Source organism: Neomonachus schauinslandi, chromosome 11 (assembly GCF_002201575.2).
Source record: "Neomonachus schauinslandi chromosome 11, ASM220157v2, whole genome shotgun sequence".
Lineage (NCBI taxonomy): Eukaryota > Metazoa > Chordata > Mammalia > Carnivora > Phocidae > Neomonachus > Neomonachus schauinslandi.
The window spans coordinates 15,098,869-15,113,499 of NC_058413.1; the positions used below are offsets into that span (position 1 = coordinate 15,098,869).

At 41.4% G+C, this 14,631-nt stretch overlaps 1 protein-coding gene across 1 annotated transcript in view; it reads right to left on the bottom strand.

The window, feature by feature from the left end:
• The window catches only part of C11H11orf49 (chromosome 11 C11orf49 homolog), a 186,497-nt gene extending 181,678 nt beyond the window's left edge, over positions 1 to 4,819 (bottom strand). Inside the window, exon 1 of the mRNA XM_021685420.2 lies at positions 4,738 to 4,819. Within this exon, the coding sequence (XP_021541095.2) occupies positions 4,738 to 4,783 (46 nt within the window). The 5' untranslated portion in view covers positions 4,784 to 4,819. The remainder of the gene's footprint in view (positions 1 to 4,737) is intronic.
• Between the last annotated feature and the right edge of the window lie 9,812 nt (positions 4,820 to 14,631).

A 14,631-nucleotide genomic window follows, 5' to 3' on the forward strand; every position in this document is an offset into this window, starting at 1 on the left:
GTAGGTTAGACATCTGACTCCTGGTCTCAGTTCTGGTGGTGAACTTGGGGTCGTGGGATCAAGCCCCGCGTTGGGCTCCACACTCAGCGTGGAGTCCGCTTGTCTCTCTCCCTCTGCTCCTCCCTCTGCTTACGTGCACTCTCTCTCTCAAATAAATAAAATATTTTTTTAAGTAAATAAAATATTGGGGCACCTGGGTGGCTCAGTCAGTTAAGCGTCTGCCTTCGGCTCAAGTCATGATCCCAGGGTCCTGGGATTGAGGCCCCCATGTTGGGGGTCCCTGCTCTGCGGGGAGCCTGCTTCTCCTTCTCCCCAACTTGTGCTCTCTAGCTCTCTCTCTCAAATAAATAAATAAAATCTTTTAAATAAATAAATAAATAAAATATTTTAAAAATTTTATCTTCATTAATATATGTAAAGCACTTAAAATGATACCTGGTACATAGTAAGAGCTTAATTTTTTTTTAGTGCCTAATTAAGTCTTAATTGTTGTTGTTAGCTGCTCATATTTGAGGTTCCCAGTACCCTAAAATGAGATTATTCACATTCAATTTAACATATCTGTTTGTATTAAGTGTGTCATTGTGAAAGGCAGGTATACAATGATGAGTAAAATACAATTCCTTGCAAGGAAACTTACTTGCAACTAATGAACTATTTAAGAGCTCCATTTCTAACAGGAAAGCAAGGATCACTACCCTTTGCGGCAAATAAGCATTTTGGTTTTGTCTATTTGTATCTTCTTGGTAGAGAGGGCAAAACAGGCTATGGAATTGACAAACCTGGGTTTGAATCCTGGCTTTGCTATGCATCATCACCTATGTGACTTTGTACAAATTAATTAGCCTTTCTAAGCCTTAGTTTCCTTATTTGTAAAATGAGATGACATTAATAACTACCAAATGAGAATAACGATACCTACTTTGTGTAGCAGTTGTGAGGAATAAATCAGATAAGGCACAGTGCTAAGTATATATGAAGTGCTTAAAAACTATAGCTTAAAAAAAACTACCCAATTTCCTGTGATTCCTCTAAAAGAATAGCCTGCAAAGGAGAAAGACCATCTCTGATTTCCTAGAGTTATCTATTATGCCAACCTAATACCAAACTTACTGAGAATAAGTAGTTCCCATGGAAACAGAAGAGGTAACTTGGAGCGTGAGTGAAAGCATGCACCTTACCAAATTAGGTGGAGTAAAAAATAAACCTCACACCCTCATGCGTATACTCAGGTCAGCACGTAGGTGGTGTGTTTTGCAAATCTGGGACAAGAACAGGCTGCCCTTCGGCTCTAGAGAGCTCTCCACACCCAACCAGATACACAAACACACCTCAGCCTCTGGCAGAAGCTTCCAATAAGTAGATTTCATAAGGCTGGAAATCTTTCAAGGGTTCTATACTTATTTCATCTCCTTACCAGACTCTCCTCTCTCTATTCAGCCCTCGGCATTGACACAATTTCTATCATTACATTCTGATGACTGCAGGCATGAACATCATTGAGCTGATTCTGTAATGATGATCTGAAGATCCTAAGCCATTCCAGAGCATGATTACAGGTTTCTAATCCACAAAGTCAGCAGGGCAATGGATCAGTTTACCCAACTGATGAAAGATTGTTTTCTTCACTAATAGTCAAAAGGCAAATATAAGGCCTGGCTAGCAGACAGAAAGGGAAATCTATAGGTATTCTTAAATAGGTACTCCTGTAATTTCTACCATAATACTAATAAGAGGTCTTCTGACACACGTACCAAGGGGTACTCAGCTTTGGCTTTTCTGTTTCACTGAATGTGTAGAGCTTTCCTGTCCCTGCAATTTTCTTTTCTCTATATGTATTTTCTTCCCCAGGCCTATACATGTAAGTGACTTTATAATTTATAAAAGAAAAAAAAGAAAGAAAAGATAAACCCTCCACGGGTATTTAAAATTTTAAAACCAGGAAATATTTTATTAATCTATTAAGAGTGGCTTTCAATGGTCATTAAATTGAGGGTGAACACCTCAAAACCGCATCCTGTAAAAGAGACCAAACTGTAACGGATAGGGGTTGTTCCCAACTAAAGACAAATGCATTTCAGCAGAGTTATATGATTTGATGAACAATGAGGAAGCCAGTGAGTAGTATGACCCTGCTTAGGGCAGTATGACTGTCCAGATGCTGAATGAGACCAGGAGTTAAGAGGCTCAAATATGCAACAGAGCCTGAAGAAGCACTTGCCCAGGGTTCAGATGTTAGGTGGACATTGAAGCTTTTTGAATCAATTTGAGACTCTGATTTTGTTTGTAGATTCATTATCAGCATTGCCATTGAATTAGTCTTCCTGAAAAAGCCACTATGGAGGGACCACCAACTTCTATTCACCAAAGCAGCAGTATATTAAATATGCCAAGACTCTGAGGTATGTTATTTAAACAAAAAACACCCAAGGGACCGAATAATGGACTAAACTTTTCAAATATTTTATAGATTCATTGAGTATGGGGTAAATAAGATACAATACATAAAATCTTTTGCAAAAGTCTAGGCATTGCTAGACATTGCTATTATTATTCATTTGATACAAAATTACCTGTGATTTAACTATGCCCTTTTGACTAATTAACAGATGTGGTCAATTAATCTCTCTCTCTCTATATATAAATACACACATTTATCACACATACATATATATGCATATGTGTGTATGTATGTGCGTACATATATATGTATCCATATATATATACCTCTTTCTATATATAACTTTAGAAAGCCAAAGAGCCCTCAAACTTGGTAAAAAGATGCTCAATTGCACAAAAGAAATGTACATTAAATCTACCTTGGGCTATTGCCACTTAACAGGTTGAAATCATTCAAAAATTTGATATATTTTGTTGGAAAGACTATGGGGAAACAGGCATTTTTACATAGCTGGTGGCAATGTAAAATGGTACAACCTCTACAGAGGGCAATTTGGTAATATCTAGCAATATTTAAAATGCATATTCCCCTGACCTACCAATTTTACCTTCTGAAATTTGTCTTTGCAGGTATACTAGTAAAGGAACAAAATTGCAGGTTATTCAGTGGGGTATTTTTAGTAATAGCAAAAGGCTAAAAAGAACTTGTCTACCAATAGAGATTTGGTTAAATTATTTAAATACTGTGTAGCTAAAAAAATTTTTTTTAAAAGAAGGAAGCTTTCTAAGATGACATCTCAATCTAAGATCTATTAAATGAGAAAAGTATGCACTATACTCTCCCTTATGTACATAATAAACTAATCTGGAAGGATACACAGGAAACCAGTAATAGTGGTTATCGCTATGGCGCTAAGGGTGGAGGAAAACTGGCAAGTGGGGGTAAGGGGGTGGGGGGTGGGAGGAGACTTCACTATAAACTTCTTTATATTTTTAATCCAATTTCCACAGTACCCATTAAAAAATTTAAACTAGAATTGTTTTTCATTAAAAATTTTTTATAATACATCCATACTATTGAATATTATTCAGCGATAAAAAGAAATGGGCTATCAAGCCAGGAAAAGATATGGAGGGCCTTAAATGCATACTGCTAAGTGAAGAAGCCAGTCTGAAAAGATTACATACTGTATGACTCCAATTGTATGACATTCTGTAAAAGTAAAACTTCAGAGACAGTAAAAAAGATCAGTGGACGCCAAGGGTTGGGGGGCAGGAGTAAGGATGAATGGGTAGAGCACAGAGGATTTTTAGGGTAGTGAAACTACTCTGCCTGATACTATAATGGCAGATACATGACATGGAGTAGTCAAAACCCATAGAACTGTACAACACAACGAGTGATCCCTAATGTAAAGCATGGACTTCGTTAATAATGATGTATCAATATTGATTCATCAATTGTAACAGATGCACTACATTAACGGCAGATGTTAATCATAGGGGAAACTGAGTGAGCGGGAGAGAGTATATGGGAATGGCTCTATGACATCTGCTTAATTTTATGTAAACTTAAAATGCCTCTAAAAAATAAAGCCTATGATTTTTTTAAATGTATGTGCATATATGTACACATACACACACACACACACACATATATATCCTCTTTACACCCAGCAAAGGCCTTACACATTGAAGGTGCTCGATGAAGTACTACAGCTACTGCCTCAGTAGTCAAGAGCTCAAGCTCTGGAGTGGGCAGATTAGCTTCTGATTCTAGCTCTACCATATTCTAGCTGTGTGGCCTTATTTACCCAAGTCATCTCTTCAGCCTCAGTTTCTCCGTCTGCAAAATGGAAGAAAACCACAGCATTTCTTCCTAGGGCTGTGGTGAAATATCAATTTTTTTTAAATGCACGTAAAATGTTTAGCATTGCGCCTCATGTAAAAGAAATGCTCAAAAATGTTAGTGGCCGCTCTAACGGTAAAATGTTCACAGAATGACTGATTTGGCACTTCAGGTTCCAAGGTTACTCCACCACCAGCATGACCTATAATATTCCAAAAGGGCCCCCAAATTCTCAACTCCAACCTATCCCACTTTGAACACAATCCACATTGCCTGAGCCGGTACACCTCAGACGTCCTTTGACCCCCAATGCTGTTTTCCCCCTGGCTCGGCCTTGCACGTCCAGGCCCGGGAACGCGCCCCCCGTCCCTGCCCCTCCCTATTCCACCGCGACCCCGTTCCCACTCAGCCCCCTCCCCGCCTCCTCCCCAGACCCTGGCCTAATTGTCTGCACTTCTTTCCTTCTGCGAAGCTGAAGGAACTCCTACCCAGATACTCGTAGTCCGGTAGGGCTAGGCGCTCCGGACTCAGCATCCTTGGACCAGGGTAGCTTCCAAGCTCTAGCTCTCCGGCTTCCGGAACCCAGGTCGCCGGCTCCCTTCCGTTGCCAGGGCAACCACGGGGCGGGAGGAGGCGGGAGGTGGAGGGGGTGTCACGCAAACAGTCTCCGTATCGCAACCCCAAGCTGGCCACACCGGTTCCGGGAGCCGTCGCTTCACGGCGGTCGAGGTTTCTGAGGACTGCCATTCCTGAGGAGTTGGTTTTAGAGGAATTTGAGGTGGAGCGTTCTTTGGAATCTCTCACATTTCCAGGTGTCGAAAAATTGTCAGCCCTCCGCAGCCGCAATTTCTGAATTTCATAACTATGATTCCTACTTTGCACAGCTGTTACCTTAACTCACAATAATAGCTCCCACCCCGAAATTCCCAGAAACACTCATGTCCCATGACCTATTTTTATCTCTTTATTATTTACTGTCTTAAATTGCTACCAAGTGCTTTTCACAGCGTATGTTTTGGCTGCACCTTGAGGTCAGGGATGTGTCTTTCTGCCCATGTACAGGCTGGACACGCAGAAGGTGGTTATTAAATCCTCTATGAGTTCATTGACATTTCCTTCCAAATTCCTCTTTATCTTTAGTCCCTCCTTCTGCCCCTATCCCTTACTATTTGATATCCTCCTCCCCAAGTGTCTTTTTTTTTTCCGGCCAAGACACTTCACTTCTTGAGGGGATGCGGTGCACAAAGGAGGGCACTATTAGATTTTTTTCTTCATATGCCTTATTGCTCACTTCTCTTTTCAAGAAGGGAGAGTATTAATTGGTTTTTAACTTCCCAGATCTCCAGATATTTCTTTTTATCTTTCTCCCCACTCCCAACAACAGATTAGTGATCTGTAGTTCCTGTCACAGTTGAAACCTAACAGAAAAAGCCACTCTATCCTCACTTTTTAATTTTTGTGTAAAAGAAAGACGGAGGAAAGACAGGAAGGAAAAAAGAAATGAAGGGAAGAAGGAAGAAAAGAAAAATCATGCTATTAGAGGAATGACTGTGAAACTAGTGGATACCTACACTGGGAGGAAAGGGAAAGAGGAGCTTCTTCTCTTTGTGTCAGTTGTCTATTCTTAGTCTTCTCCCGCAGGAGCTTCAAACCTCCTAATTCTCCCTTTCCCTTAAAATTGTGTATGTCTTATTTCTAGGCTCCCATGAGTCACTCTGAGTTTGGATGTGGTAAGGATAAAGGGACAGAGCCAAACTAGGAGCAGCATTTATCTCATAATGAATTTACTAATTTGGTATTTAATGTCAAGTCCTGAAAATTTGATAAAAATATTTGTTTTCTTCCTCCTTTTCTTCCTCCACTCTTGCTTCTCGCCCCATCCCATTGCTGCCCCCATCCCCACCCCAGTGCAGCTTGAGGGTATGGAAGTTTCATAACTTTCACACCTGTGGCTTATTACTATATTAATAAAGTAATGGGATAGTAATTATTAAGGCCTACAATTTCATTTTATTTCCAAGCAACCTGAAGCTATTTGCAGATCATTTTATTTGTCCTCATAAAAACTTTCTAAGGCACTTCCTTTTTTTAAGCAGGGAAACTGAGGAACAGGTCAGGAAAATGACTTGTCTAGTATCATCTAGCCAGTTGGTGGGAGAGCTACAACTGGATCTCAGCTATCCCAACCTCCAGGCTAGTGGTCTGACCACTAAACCACACAGCCTCTTTTTTAAGGGTTTGTTGGCTTGGTTTTTATTTATTTATTTTTACTTTTGCTCTGCCCTGCCAGCAACCGGAAGCTCCCAGATAAAAGAAGAGACTTTCAAGTCCAGGCTGAACATTTGACATCCTCTTATTTGTGGAGCATTATCCTAGGACTTGGAGGGTGCTACTGCTGGGATCTGTGTGGTGGAGCTGGGAACCAGCCCCAAGAATATAGCTTTGTTTGGGCATTAACCCATTTGCGGTTATAATAATGATAAGTTTCAGCACCAGTGGCGCCCGACTGTTAATGACTCAAAGAAAGCTAAATAAGAACAAGATGTCATCTCTGGAGCAATTTGTAGCTTTTTCCTACAGCTCCATCCCTTCCATAAAAATCCTGAGGACCCATATATTTAAAGTCAGTCTTCCACTCTTAATGTCTTCAACAGTCTATTGAGGAAGAAAAGGGTAGGAGGTTGCTAGACTAAGGCTTCAAGAAAATTTGAGGTTGCACAGAAATAACAGGTAGCCTTACTGATGTTGGAAATTACTGACTGCTTACATTTTTCTTCTTTATACTTTTATATATTCTCAAAATTTTTCTATAATAGGCATGTATTATAATTTGAAAACAAACAATAAATGACTTGAAATTCTTCAAAATATATATATATATATATATATATATATATATATATTTTTTTTTTTTTTTTTTTTTTAAGTAGGCTCCACACCCAGCCAGCATAGATCCCAATGCAAGGTTGGGCTCAAGACCTATGCTGAGATCAAGAGTTGGATGCTTAATTGATTGAGCCACACAGACACCTCCCTTTAAAATACTTTTAAAGCAGAAGTGATGACCTTCCAGATAGTATTTGTTTTTCCCAAGAAGGAACAGCTACTTTTAGATTTGTCTTCTGCCACAGAGTAAGTGATAACAGATTTTGGCCACACCTCAGTGGCAGAGGAAACTTTTTTTTTTTAAGATTTTATTTATTTATTTGACAGAGAGACACAGCGAGAGAGGGAACACAAGAGGGGGAGTGGGAGAGGGAGAAGCAGGCTTCCCGCCGAGCAGGGAGCCTGATGTGGGGCTTGGTCCCAGGACCCTGGGATCACGACCTGAGCGGAAGGCAGACGCTTAAGGACTGAGCCACCCAGGCGCCCCAACAGAGGAAACTTTTTAGTGAAACATACACAACAAGGGTCTTAAGAAGAGTGGAAATATACAAGCAATGTTAAAGACAGGTGTAATTGTGACCCCGTTGAATATTAAGGAAAGGACAAAATGTTCGCTTTCAATTTAGATAGGTTTTCAGATTCTTAAATTATTATAACATATTTCTGAAATGTTACCTAAGCAAATAATCATCCAGGTAAACAACTAAGTCAGAAGATAACACCATAATCCTGAATATAAGCAAGTGATATGAAATTGATCAAAGCATAGGGAAGGTATGAGATGCTAAAGTCATTGCCACAACATAAGGAACAGAAAAATCAAGCTCAAAGCAATCAGAAAAACACCCACAAGAGAGGATATGTGGAGATGTCAGTTTATCAGATTATAATTCCTAATTATAAGAAGAAAATTAATAGACATCTCTGGCTCTGCAAGAGGACCTATGAAGAGATTGATAGGGAAGAAATTTCTCCCTGAAACTGAACACTCCAGGAAAGCAAACGTGAAGATACTAAATAGATTTAAACCTCAAGGAAACAATAAGGAAAGAAAAAATGCAGGCTGAATTATTGCTACAAAATAGGTTCAAGAAACTAGGACAAGCTTTTATTGACTCATCAAGCAGAAAAGATGCTAAAGGCAAAGTAGCTACTAAGAAATGCAGGTCATGAAATTCATGCTGAGCTCCTGGGCTCTTCTTAAAAGACTCATATTCCATAAAAGCAAAGCAGAAACTAAGTGTGATGCCAGTGTATGGGATTAACATGTTTAAAGTAAAAAAACGCTATTTACAGACAAGTCATTTTGAACTGCTACAGGCCAACAGCCCAGCAATTTGGGAGAATTTGCAAAGAAAAAAGAAATGTTCACAAACTCTTAGACAGTTAAAAATAACTAATGCATTACAAGAAAGTGGTTAAGAGGACATGGCTTAAATTGAACCAGAGCTCAAACGTGATTACAGACTTGTATCTTCTTGTTATATTTTCAAATGCTGTAGAAAGAGTTGGGAATTATACTTTCATATAGTTTGAAAGGGAAAAAGATTTTCTGATCCTTCTTGGTAGCCCACAAAAATTAGCTCTGCCTTCCTCTGTCCTCGAGTATGCATCTTGATAAGCATTTATGTCATTAAAAAAAATTGTTTGAACTCTCCTACTAGATTGTGAGTTCCTTGAAGGCAGAGGCAGTGTTCATTCATCTTTAAATTTCTAGTGCCTAATAGAATAAAGGCTTGTTAAATAGATTTATTTTCCCCTCTAGGTTAAAAGCCTAGAAAATGAAGGCCATCCAATCCATAGGATTTATGGTTGCTTCTAGGAACCAATTCATGAAATAAATTCATTAAACAAAAGGCCAGCAAAATGCAAGACATCATCAAGAAGGGCATTAAAAATCAAATAGAGGGGCGCCTGGCTGGCTCAGTTGGAAGAATATGCGACTCTTGATCTTGGGGTCGTGAGTTCGAGCTCCATGTTGGGTGGAGTTTACTTAAATAAATAAACTTAAAAAAAAATCAAACAGAAAGCATTGGCATATCCTTCCTAGGTCTAAATACTGTGTGTGAGAGATCACCATATGTTAAGAAATGCCCAGAAAAAGAAGCAACTAGCTCAACAAAAGGCATACAGATAATGCTGCATGTGGACAAGGTAAGAGATTAGTTCAGGAGGATGAGAGGGAATATACTAGGAATCATTAAATAAACTTAGGATATGAATTGGAACTTCCCAAACTTTAGAATCTTAGGGCAAAAAGGTGCAGTCTCTGCATCTATTTTCCCCCCCAAGCCATCCCTAGATTGTTACAAGAATTTATTGTTCTAAAACTCAAATCTGACCACGTTACTTCCTTACTTTAAAAGTGTGACTGACTCACCATTACTAGGATGAAGCAAAATTCCTAAACGTGCAGACAATGTACATCTCTTCACAATCTGATCCCAACCTACTTTTCCAGCCACCTTGCCATTCACTCTTCCCTACGTACCAGCCATACTTTCCTACTCATTATTCCCAGACATACTGAGCTCTTTCCCACCGCCTTGCTTTGGTATAAGCTCTTCTTTCTGCCTAGAATGTACTTCTCCCACATTTTCTGCATAGTAAACTCTTACATATCCTATACGACCTAGGATAAATGCCATGACCTTGGGAAACCTTATCTAACTACCTAAATAAAGTAGGATAAAGGCAGTGAGAGAGAACAAGGCAACTTTAGGGTGATAAGATGGGGTTTCTCTGAGGCTGGGATACTGAGCTGAGACCAGCCATGAGAGGTTCTGGGGAAACAGTATTCTAAGTAAAGAAGGCAGCTCATGCAAAAATTGGAAGAAATGCTAGCATGTTGCAGAGCTGAAGGAAAGCCAGTGTAGCCAGAGCAGAATGAATAAGGGGAGAAGTGGTCAAAGTAATAGGCAGAGGCCAGGTCATGAAGGACCTTGAAGGTCACATGAGAAGCATGGATATTATTCTAAGTGCAATAGGAAACCATCAGAAAGTTTTAAGCCCAGTAAGGACATGACCTGATTTATGTTTCTTAAGAAGTCACTTTGGGGGGCGCCTGGGTGGCTCAGTCGTTGAGCGTCTGCCTTCAGCTTGGGTCGTGATCCCAGGGTCCTGGGATCGAGCCCCACATCGGGCTCCCTGCTCTGCGGGAAGCCTGCTTCTCCCTCTCCCACTCCCCCTGCTTGTGTTCCCTCTCTCGCTGTCTCACTCTCTGTCAAATAAATAAATAAAATCTTTTTTTTTTAAAGATTTTATTTATTTATTTGAGAGAGAGAATGAGAGACAGAGAGCACGAGAGGGAAGAGGGTCAGAGGGAGAAGCAGACTCCCCGCCGAGCAGGGAGCCCGATGCGGGACTCGATCCCGGGACTCCAGGATCATGACCTGAGCCGAAGGCAGTCGCTTAACCAACTGAGCCACCCAGGCGCCCCTAAATAAATAAAATCTTAAAAAAAAAAAAAAAAGAAGTCACTTTGGTTGCTGTACATATAGAGAATGAATTATAAAAGGGCAAGTGTGAAAACAGACCACTTCCACAGATGCTTGATTCATGTTTGTTATTAAATGAGTGTTTATTCATTGATCCATTTGTTTATCCACCATTCTAAATTTATCTTTGCTACTGAAATAAACAAGATATACTGAAATATTTGCTGCAAAGGCTCTACTTATATATGCCAGATGTGTGAATATCAAGCTTTCAGGAGATAAAAATGTGCTTAGAAAGTCTCGCTTTCCAGGGTGTGCCCCAAGTTAGGCCAGGGAACTGAATCAGCCACTGTACCCCAGCCCCTGATGTGAGTACCATTGCTGAACTGGAACATGAGAAGTATTGGCACTAGAAATGGTGGTGAAGGGTTTGTGATTAAAGAAAATGCCAATCAGACTCTTTCCTTTTTTTTTTTTTAAAGATTTTATTTATTTATTTGAGACAGAGAGAATGAGAGACAGAGAGCATGAGAGGGAGGAGGGTCAGAGGGAGACGCAGACTCCCTGCCGAGCAGGGAGCCCGATGTGGGACTCGATCCCAGGACTCCAGGATCATGACCTGAGCCGAAGGCAGTCGCTTAACCAACTGAGCCACCCAGGCGCCCCAGACTCTTTCCTTATACTTTCATTTTCCCTCCACTCCCCGGTAGTAGCCCCCTGGACTTAGATAAAAGCATCCATTGTTAAAAGTTAATGATACTTTCCCATAAATCCTCTGGACTCTTTCCTGCTCAGGGCCTTTGCAAATGCTATTCCTTCTGCCTCCACTCCCAGCCTGATGACTCTTACTCGGCTTAAGTGTCAGTGCCATTGACAGGCCTTCCTTGAATCCCCAAATCTAAATCAAGTCTCTCCTTTCATAGAACTCAGTAATTTTCCTTGAATGTCCCTATCATTTATAGCTTTAAATTCATTTGTGGAATCATTCTTTCAATGCCTCTGCATACCTGTGTCCCCTCCCAACCCCAACCATCAGACTGTAAGTTCCAGGAACCCAATATATCTGTTTACCACTGCCTCTGCCTTGCCTGGAACATAATATGCCCTTAATAAATACTTACTAAGTGAACAAATACTGGAAATAGGCCTCCCTAGGCAGAAGTGGCAGGTGTAGGACTCCTTTAGCTCCTTTAGCTGTGCTTTTTCTTGTTTTTCCTTCTACAGCCACCCAGGCGCCCCTCATGTTCTTAATCTTTTAAACCAGGGTCCCTCAACCTTAGTACTATTAAAATATGGAGCTGGATAATTCTTGGTTATATCATTCTTTGTGGGGAGGGATGTCCTGCTCATTGGAGTATGTTTAGCAGCTTCCTTGGAGTCTACCCATTCATTGCCAATAGCACCTACTCCCAAAACTGTCTCTTGGGATGGCCCCAGGTCTGCAAAATCACTCCTGATTGAGAACCACTGTTTTAAAGTGTAATACTGGGGCGCCTGGGTGGCTCAGTCGGTTAAGCGACTGCCTTCGGCTCAGGTCATGATCCTGGAGTCCCGGGATCGAGTCCCGCATCGGGCTCCCTGCTCGGCGGGGAGACTGCTTCTCCCTTTGATCCTATCCCCTCTCATGTGTTCTCTCTCTCTCATTCTCTCTCTCTCAAATAAATAAATAAAATCTTTAAAAAAAAAAAAAATAAAGTGTAATACTTCAGGCCTGTTACTCTTTCAGGTGGATTATGTCTAGAAATTCAGGTTGTTGAATGATGCCTAGGTTATAAGAGAATTCTTCCAACCCAACCAGATCAAAATAGTGCCCATTTCTATCTGGTTTCTGTAGCACTCCCTGTGTTTCCTTTGAAAAGGCCATTAGTGATGGTCTAATTCAGGGCAATATTCTGATCTTGGAAACTCAGTTCCCTGGTCTGTCCTAGAAGGATGAAGGAAGGGGTGGTGTTTCTGGGGATACTAATGCCTCTGAGACCCCTCTGGAATTGGCAGTCCCCTACAACTTTTCTAGGGGCATGTCCCAAAGGACAATAAAAGGGAGACAAACAGCCCATTCTGGCATGCTTTTCAGGATCTCTCACTCCAAACAAGAAAGTCTGAGAGGCCTGGTAAAAATAAATATGGCTTAGCACTCCTGGCATAAGAGAAGTTTCTGACAGCCAAGACTTAACTCACCCTAGGGGGTGACCCAGGCAGGGACTATGCACGAAGTTCCTTTCTACTCATTGATATTCCCAATGACTCACAGCAACCAGGGATGGCTCTGTGCACCAGAACTGTGCTGAACCACGGAGGAGGAGGCCTTGGGATGCACACACAAAATGCAGTCTCTTGAGCCTGAGTCAGACAGGGACAGCCAGCCTCCCCCTTCCTCCTCAATCCCAGAAAAACAACATAAATCATGCCTTCTGGAAGGAAACCTATCCTTTGCATACAGATGTTTATAAATGCTTAATCCCCTGACATTGAAAGTATGGTGACTGCCTGTCCTGGATTTTTTGGGACAAATGTATTCATTATACCACATGTCCTTAGTTTTCATGTGGAAAAAATATGGTCCTCGGAATAGTTAAGATCTTTCTCAACAGGTCAAAAGGCATAAACAGTGTGTATCAAAACCCTGAGACCAACCAAGGTCACATCACAAACATTGTGGGGGTGGGGGAGATGGGTGTTAGAATCAGCTTCTTCTTTTCACTTCTTTCTCCTTGGATTTTAGGCTAAGGTGACGGAGGTCATCAAGGTCGACTGTCTTTCCTAGCAGTACGATCACGTAATCCTGACCTGACTCGACTGCCGCCTTCAGTCAGCAAGAAGAACTACACACAGAGAAAATGCCTCCGTATTAGTTACCATGGTGATGCTGGTTCAACCACATTTCATCTGTGTAAAAATTTCAGGCAGAACAGTATAGAGAAGTACTGGCTAAAGGAGTTAACACTTCACTTTTTGTTGTTGTTGTTGTTGCTGTTGCAAAGTTCATGTTAGCTTTGGCCAAAAATGGTAATATGAAGTGAAAGCCTTCGCAACATTGAAAACAAGCAAGGATGAAATGTCAACCTCGCCATTAGAGAAGTCTCCTAATATCCACTTTGCACTATACCAAATTGCTCTCCCCTCAGCTGACGAGGAGTATTTGGGTCTTCCTGACTCTATTTACTACTAAGAGGAAAGCGGTTTAATGAGACTGCAGAAGATCCAAAGCCAGGGAATGTCAGCATACCAGCTTAGAGGGAAAGCTGGTAATAGGACCCCAAGGAAGCTGGGGGCTTGGACAAAAGTAACAAGACAAGATTCAACCAAAAAACAAAATTAACTCATATTATGAATACACCTGGGGAGAGCATAGGCCACGAAGCTAAAACAAGCGAGGAGTTTATAATTTTCTGCAGTAACCGGAAAGTTAAATACTGCTGTTAAGGCCCTACAGACGGAAGCCTAGAGGAGGCTCTGGTCTCTGGGAAAGTGCAACTACAAGTAAAGACTTACTTCCTTACCCCTTCCTTCCTTGCCAGAATCAGAAAGTCAAAGAAGGTGAAAAGGCTAACAACGCTGATTTACAAAGACAGCAAGGAGGAACTATGTCTGGATCAATTCTGGACGTCTGAGCTGGGGCGACAGGACCCAGACAACCACCTCAGGAAATGAGTAAATGAAAAGGGGAGGTCGTGGAATTATTTAGCCCTAGAACAACGCTGCCTAGACCGGGGTGGGGGTGGAGCAAGAAGAAAATCTCAGAAAAGGAATTTTGACAGTGAGAATGCTAGTTAAGATACAGCACTCCAGGCCCCCTGATGTCCCTTGTTTGATGTTAATAAAGACCTAGGAGGATTATGCATTAGCAAGCCTTGCGTATTCTGAGACATCAATAAAGTCTGGACTTGGGCTGGTAGGGGGGTCGGGGTCACGTCCCCGCGACTTGGGTCAGCCAGGGTGCTCCTCTCTGGCGCAGAGTGAGAGGGATCGAGAGAGTTGCCGCTGGGATAATGTTTTAAGTTAGGGACATTTGAGCAGTAGTAATGGGGACACGGAGGGGGGCTCTCTCGAGGACTCGGA